Source organism: Macaca thibetana, chromosome 3 (genome assembly GCF_024542745.1).
Source record: "Macaca thibetana thibetana isolate TM-01 chromosome 3, ASM2454274v1, whole genome shotgun sequence".
In the NCBI taxonomy this organism is placed as follows: Eukaryota; Metazoa; Chordata; class Mammalia; order Primates; family Cercopithecidae; genus Macaca; species Macaca thibetana.
In genome coordinates, this window is record NC_065580.1 from 97,570,847 (window position 1) to 97,578,737 (window position 7,891).

The 7,891-nt window shown below is 49.9% G+C and overlaps 1 protein-coding gene across 2 annotated transcripts; it reads right to left on the reverse strand.

The window, feature by feature from the left end:
- Positions 1–853: 853 nt before the first annotated feature.
- On the reverse strand, positions 854–3,535 carry HOXA1 (homeobox A1). 2 transcript variants are annotated; one of them, XM_050785457.1, is made up of 2 exons: positions 2,794–3,535; positions 854–2,332 (listed from the first exon to the last, which is right to left on the reverse strand). In XM_050785457.1, exons 1-2 carry the CDS (start codon positions 3,443–3,445, stop codon positions 1,977–1,979), a joined length of 1,008 nt encoding a protein of 335 aa, XP_050641414.1. In that variant the 5' UTR covers positions 3,446–3,535; the 3' UTR covers positions 854–1,976. The 2 variants fall into 2 exon arrangements, with proteins under 2 accessions (XP_050641414.1, XP_050641415.1); XM_050785458.1 differs by lacking the exon at positions 854–2,332 and having other exon boundaries at positions 2,829–2,888; positions 3,092–3,532.
- Positions 3,536–7,891: the final 4,356 nt, after the last annotated feature.

Sequence of the window (7,891 nt, forward strand, 5' to 3'; positions counted from 1 at the left end):
AGGTCTGGGAGGAGAGCCACTTTGAACTCTATCATTTGCTGGTTTCCTCTTTTGAGAGCAGATATGTACCTTGGTCAGAAACAACTTGGATATTGAAAGGCTTCAGGGTAGCTTCCACAAGTTCACCTGGGAAGTACCTGTTGAGCCCAGAGAAGAAAATGACTTTTTTTTTTTTCTGGGTTATGTGGCATGGAATTAGAACTATGGATCCATTACAGCCATGGTGGCTATGAAATCAAAGCTGAGTCTGAAGGGAATGAGATATGCAACCCAGAGATGGGGAAGAAGGAGGGAAGAGCCACAGGAAGGGATGGATGTTGACAGGAAGAATGGGGGAAGGGACGCAAGGGTTTACTAAAAACACTCCATTTGAAGGGTGGAATATATTAGAACTCTGCGTGACAATCCAAAAAGAAGGAAGAGGAGTGGAATGAGGGCCCCATCCTCACAACAACTTTATACTGGAGCTAATTAAATGTGAATCTCTTAGCTCTTGGTTCACTGATGTGAGGAAAGACTGACTGAAGACAGTTTTGGCTTTTGAAGGGAGTTTTGTGTATATATATGTCAACATCCAGTTGGAGGTGAAAAGGTTAGCACTTGACCCAGGAAGTATCCATGTTTGTTTCAAAAATAAATCTGCTTCATAAATTTCTTCATCAGTCTTTTTTTTTCCATTATGAGCTTTGATTATAATAAAGGAGCTGTTACTAACTTTTATTCAAGAAAAGGCCCATCTCTTTGAAAATATTTACCACCCTTCTCCCTTTCCCCTCATGAAATATGCCAACTTCGTAGGAATTAACAAATTGTAGCCCAGCCAAATACATGGATGCTTAAGCATACCTGAAACTTGAGTATATTTATTTATTACAGACATCCTAAGACCCGTAAACTCAGCTCTGGATCATATCTCTCCAGGATCTCAGAGCTGTTCATGATTGTACAGGAAATGGGGAATATCATAGGCTCACAAAGGATAACTGATAGAACTCAGTGTGGTACTTCGGGGACATCAAACATTGTGCGACATGCAAAAGACTATTCACGAATCACACAAAATATACATTCATTGTGCCATCCATCACATTAACAATTGACCTGAAAATACATTATATCCAACTAAGATAACTGTGGAAGGAAGAAGCTGGTTTGAATAATACTTTTAGGTTCTGAATAACCCAGCACAAATTTTAAACAGAGGGTGGCCCAAGAAGAAAGGAGTGGGGATTGGGAAAGACTTAGCACAGGAAGCTGGATTTCTGAACTTTGTGCTCTGCAGGGCTTCTTAACTGTAAGAACAAATCGAGGCTACCCTCCGAGGCATCTGATTGGATTTAAATGAGGAAATTTGTTCTTTCACTTATAAAATTGTGCCAGTTTTGAGAGTTTGCCCACCCTGTTTTAGTAACCTAAACATTTCTAGAAAATCTGTATAAAGATAAATCTCTTAGGACAAAGTATTCACAACCAGCAAACTCACACACATGAAAATGACTTAAATTAAGGGATGAATTAATTGTGTAAACACACAGTGTATCTCTTCTTCGTGAGCTCCTGGACTCTCCTTTCACTGTATCCTACTTTCAAGGACAAGGGAGGAGAGAGCTGTACATATAGTTAGATAAAAGATGAGAAGATTCCTTCTGGCATGTTTCTGTTGGTAAAGGGAACTATTTTCCAAAAAGTCATCTGAAAGGAACAGTAGGTTCTGTGAATTCTCCTAAAATCAGGAGGGATGTTAAGGCCCACCAGAAAATGTATGCTGGCACCCAATCTGGATTAAGGTGTTAACCCGGCACCAAGTCTCTGGTCCAGAATTATCTGCAAACATATTATCCTGGCCAGGAGCTCCCCAGATAGGATCAGAAAGGAAGAGACTGTAAATGGAAAGAAAGATAAGCTAAGCATGTGCTTTGGGTAAGAAGTCCCAGCCCAAGGAGATGCCTGGGCTGTGGTCTGGGACTGGAGCCGCCTTAGTGGGAGGTAGTCAGAGTGTCTGAGGTAGAAGACCCCGGGGAAGGAACGCAGGGCGAAGAGCTGGACTTCTCTGAGGATTCCTCAGCCTTCTCGTCGTTTCCTGGAGGGGTGGCTGGAGAGATGGGCAAGAGACCCTCCTTCTCACGTTTCTTTTGCTTCATTCGGCGGTTCTGGAACCAGATCTTCACTTGGGTCTCGTTAAGCTGCAGGGATGCAGCGATCTCCACCCTGCGGGCACGCGTCAGGTACTTGTTGAAGTGGAACTCCTTCTCCAGCTCCGTGAGCTGCTTGGTAGTGAAGTTGGTGCGCACCGCGTTGGGTTGACCCAGGTAGCCATACTCTCCAACTTTCCCTGGGACAAAGTGGGAAGCCATGAGATGGAAAGGTAAAAATTTTTAAACCGACTTGAGATTACCTACACACTTCATGGCAACACTCAGGTAAAGAAAAGATCAAGAACTCAACACAAATCGGGCTGTGGAGGGTGAGTGATGAGGTGTAAAGTGTTAACCTGAAGTCAACCATTAGCGTGGTCAGATCGGTGATTAATGGAGCCTTAAGATATTAACAGAACACTACCGTCACAATAACCACCCCCACACACTTCCTACTTCCCAAATGTATAAAATCCTTGAGAACACGCCAATCCCTGAGGCTTCTTTGCCCCAACACCTCTGGGTACCCTCTCCATGCACTACAACACTAGTCTTAAAGCCTTTAAAAAAAAAGATAATTATTAATTTTCCTTGGAAATTAAGCATACCAGCTCCTTCCAGATTAATCAAGGAGCATCCACCAACCAGCAGGACTGACCTGTTTTGGGAGGGTTTCTTTTGACTTTCATCCAGTCAAAAGTCTGCGCTGGAGAAGATGTCTCCGATGCAGGGGAGCGACAGGCTTCTTGGTGGCTGGCGTGGAGAGGGGACAAGGAGTTATTATACGTAGCCAGGGCCAGGCTCTGGTGCTCTTGTCCATATGAGTGGTGAATGTACTGAGGCGAGCCCACCGCGCCCCCGGCATAACCCTGGTGGTGGTGGTGATGCTGGACCATGGGAGATGAGAGATTTCCAGAGTAAACAGCGGGAGCGCACTGGGGGTACCCACCACTTACGTCTGCTTCCTGATTTAACGCGTAGGGGCTGTAAGGCGCACTGAAGTTCTGTGAGCCATAGCTTGGACCACAACTCGAGTGGGAGTAGGACACCCCCAGGTTCCCGGAAGTCTGGTAGGTAGCCGGCGGGGGGTGGTGATGGTGGTGGTGGTGGTGGTGGTGAGGCGAACCGATCTGCACCCCCCTGCCCACTAGGAAGCGGTCGTCGCCGCCGCAGCTGTTGGTACTGACCGCGCACGACTGGAAAGTTGTAATCCCATGGTCCGAGGGGTAGGCTCGGGCTGAGCAGGTCCCCGAGTCGCCACTGCTAAGGATGGGGTATTCCAGGAAGGAGTTCATTCTTGCATTGTCCATCTGTCACTGAGTGACCTGGTCCTGCGAAGCCCTGGGTGACCGTGCCAACTTTCTCACTTCCTCCATGGGGCCTGAGAAGAAAAATGATATGAATGTACAGTGCGCAAGAGGGGGGGGCGGGAGGGCGGAGGACGCTAGGGGAGGGGCACGTGACGGTGTCAGCCAATGGCTGAGCCTCCTGCAAAAGTTTGCCGGCTTCCGCGGTGATGGATCACCGTTTCAGTGGCATTTAAATCCCCGGCGCTCCGCCGTCTAGGTGACGCGCAGTCGCCCCCCCAGGCAGCCCAGGCGGCGGCAGCTGCTGCGGCGACTGCAACGGCCGATTTGGAGTGCTGGAGCGAAGAAGAGCAAAGGCTGCCTTCTGCGCGCGCCCGACTCCGCTGCCCGCCCCGCCAGGCCTCCGGGAGGTGGGGGCTGAGAGGCGTCCCCCGCTCCCGCCCCCTCCCCACTGTGCACTGAAAGATGAACTGGCGAGAGGTGAGAAGGGAAGAGGGCTCCCGGCTCTCTCGGGGCGCGAGTTAGTGGGCCGGAGTTCGCCGGGTGGCCGCAGGTTCGCGGGCCCAGCCCGGAGCGCGCCCAACCGGAAGGCGGGGAATCCGGCTGACACCGAGCCCCGGGTTCCCAGGCCGCCTTCTCTGCTCTGAGGTTGGGCTGGGAGACCATGGGGCTGTGAGGAGCGCACAGAACCGTGGCAGGGGGCGAGGCTGGGCCACCGGCTCTCCAAGCGCGGAATGGAGAGGGAAGAGCGCAGAGGGCTGGCTGGGAGGAACTCGGGTGGGGGTGAAGGAGACGAGGGCAAGAAAAGAAACTTCCCTTCTTCCAGGAGAGTCTCCGAAACCCTCTCCCCACAGCCCCCGCTCTTCATTAGCATGGCAATGAGGAGTTTCTGTAATTCGACCGGGGAAGGGGGGGGTGCGGAAGAGCCCTGGAAACAGGGATCGCCGGAAAAGGCCGGGGGCGACCGGGCTCTTCTTCCCCACCCTCCCTCTCTCCTCGCTCTCCGCCGTTTCTTTCCCACTCAGTTTTGCACCGGGAGCCCTCCGGGATGCGGAGCTACTCGACCGCCGGATTTTTAGGGATAGGAGGCGGGGGAGAAAGATGACGCTGGCGGACGTGGCCAGCGTGGGGGCCGGGCCGTGCGCTGCAGGCCATCTGCCGGCGCCCGAGACCCAGGAGCCTCCGCTCCCGCGTGGGCCTCGCAGGGCCGGTCCACAGCTCCAACAAAGTAGCTGAACTCCCTTCGTTGCGTTCCTCTTTTTCTGGAGGGGAATGTTAGAAGAGAGAGAGAGCTTCCTTTTGTAACCTTCCTCATTCTGCTGCGCGTCTAGAGTGGGTGCGGGGACTGGCAGGTGGGAGGAGCGGTGGACAGATGGCTGATGGTGGACAGAACACTTTACCCCAACGACACCTCCTCCCCTTTCCAACTGGCTGGGTAGTTGCTTATGAGAACCTTCAAGTCTTTCCTTAGAGAGACACGTGAAAATCTGAGCCTCATCCCAGGCCAAGGGTCCTGTTCCCCATCACCCTCCTTCTACCCTGACGCTGCTGAGGTCGTTAATTGTTGTTTACTATTAGGTTTCACGTCAACCCTGGGCTTGTAGAGAGGAAAAAGCCAAACGGAGACCAATAATTGATGCAGTCTTGGGTAGGAGAAATCGAGAGCTCATCCAGGAAGCTTTGCAGCCAATGCTGTATAAATTTTACTCCAACCATGTGTACAATGTTGGAATCAGATGGAATTTATAGTGAGGAATGTATGTGGGTTTGGGGTTTCCACTCCCCTTCAGCCTTTCCTCCCCTGTTAGAACAAGGAAGGTTTTTTTTCAAGGCAGGCACATTTCAAATATGTTAGTCACCCTTTCAGTCTTCTGTATTCTGTTCTCCACCTACTGAAGCTCCCCCAAACCTGTCCCCTCAAGAGGGAAAACCCATGCTGACTCTGGACTCCCTCAGTAACAATGAAACATTCTCCCCAAACATTTCCTTTCAGGTTGGTATTTCTCTGTGACTTTGATCCATTCCAAGCATGGTTAAGAGGGAGCAGGGGCAGGAAAGAGCCGCTTCCTGGGGTTGGGCAGCCACCCCTGCCCCAGTTTCGGCTCCTGGGAATCCTCCTTCTGGAGAAGGGGAAAGGCAAGGCGGTCCTCCTGGAGGTGGCTTCCTTGGGAGCGCCAGCTTCCAGCGGCAGGGAGAGAAAGAGCTCCTGTGGGGGAGTGGGCAGGATGTGAGGAGGTCGGTGCTGGCTATGAGAGCAATCCTTCCTCCAAGCCTGAGCAAGTCAGTACATTTTCCCCCGCTGCCTCATTCCTGTACCTTGGTTGCCCTCCTCAGCCTGGGTTTGCAGGACCCCTCGGCTGCAGGGCGCCTGCCACAAAGCCGACCCCGGCAGGAGCCACTCTCCCTTTGCTAGTTCGCTGCTTCGGCGCTGCTCTCCCTCAGCCTCTCTTCTCTCCTGGCCTCTTTTTGGGGGTATCCTGGGTGGAGTGTTTTTCTTGGGATCACGGGCTTGCTCTCGCACACAGGCCCGCAGACACACAGGCCCGCGGCCGCCCTCCTCCGTTTACTGTTCCCGGCTCCCCGCAGGCCGGGCGCTCGCAGCCGGGCTGGCTATGCCTCGGCTGGCAGCCCAGAGCGCCGCTCTCCGGGAACGGCACACAAAGGCAGCCTCCCCTGGCCTCGAGCCCTTAGGATTCTGTAGCTCGGTTCTTTCCCCACACCCCTCCCCCAAGAAATTCTGGGGGCTGTTCCACCGAGTAGGAGATCCTTGGCCCTCTAGGCAAGTAGGTCAGCGCCCCAAGACTCTTTCAACGCCTTGGGAGACTGGGTGAAAGGCGAGCTTGGTTACGCTTAAAATGATCGCCTACAAGCGGTTCTCTTGGCTCAAAACGCCTCTTTCAGGGCTCTTATACTAGAAAGGAAAGGAATGAGGAGGAGACAAAACGCCGCCGAGGCCCTGAACTGTTCATGGCATACGCGGCTCAGCCAAGCTGTTGTTTTAAAAGAGCAATAAAAATGAATTATGACTAAACGCCTTCTAACTTAATGCTTTCAGACGGGGATCCCCAGCAAATACGTAAGAGGATTTTTATTTGTGCATGTGTTCCTGCAATTGATCTCTTTGATGACATTTTCATTCATAGAAAGCGTTTGATTTATGAGCGTAGGACGAATCGCATCCAGGAGCTGCGCAGCCCTGGCCGCGACTGGGACGCCCTGCTCCGCGATGAGCTTGGGGCCAGAAACCAGCCATAGTCCCCACACTCCGCCGCGGCAGCTGGGATTTAGCAGAGGAAGGGGCGAGGGAAGGTAGGGAGCAAACCTATGAAGAAACATCGCGTTGTCATTGGAACTTCCAAGCCTTTGCTGTTAAGAGCCAGGTTCTTAAATCAACCCGTCCCACACACATGTTGCTTACATGCTGCGTTTTCTCACGGTAAGTAAGTAGGCATCAGAAGAGAGCTCAGAAAGGGAAAAATAAACGTGGAGAGACCTAACAAGGGAGGGGGAAAAAAGCAACAACCCAGTGACACACCCTAGATCACATTTTATTGATATTTCATTTAAAGTGCTTTTCTCTCTCTCTAGAACCTGGGTTAATTTATAACCTAGGGTGTAGAAACACACCATTTTAAATCTCAACTTGCTAACCTGACTTCGAAGCATTAATGATCCATTATTAGCAATGTAAACAGATTTAAGAATGAAATATTGATTTTTCTGACCCTGAAAAAAAAAAAAAAGAATCCTAGAGTGACTGAACCAGAGGATTGGAAAGAACATTTTCTGGGGTGCATTTTCCAGATAGTAATCACTGTTTTGTTTTATTTTTGTTTTTCTCTTTTAGGTCTGTTTTGCCTGAACCCATCAAGAGCTGGGAGATTAATCAACCACACTGAAAATGTGGAGAGATTTATGGGGGAGAGGGTTGAAATGTGGATGTTTGAAACAAAAGTGTATAAATAAATGAATTGTTGATAACTTAGTTATTGACCTGGAGACTGGTAGCTTATTAAAGAAACTCCATGTTACTCATTCCTGGAGTTGGAGGTTTCTGTAGGCACTTTATTTCTCCACTTTCAAGAGCTTGGGCTTGGCCCAAATCTTAGACTGCCCAATTCTGTCTCTATTACCAATTTAAATCTATGGCTTGAACCTGTGCACTGAAAATCAAATCTATTCCCTTTAAAAAGAAGGAGGAGAAGAAGCAAAAAAGCAAAAACAAACAAACAACAACAACAACAAAAACTTATTAGAAGCCCTAGTCATTTTTTGGCTTTCTGTTTTGTTGCTGTCCATTGAAGACTTTGAACATGCCGCCTTAATAAATGTATTAAAATTGAAAAAGAGGATAAATTGTGACTAGAATTTTATTTACCAAGTTAGACTAAAAGAAGAAAAAGAAACTGTTATGAGCCTTGAAAAAGGGGAGAAAAATAAGAAAGCTAT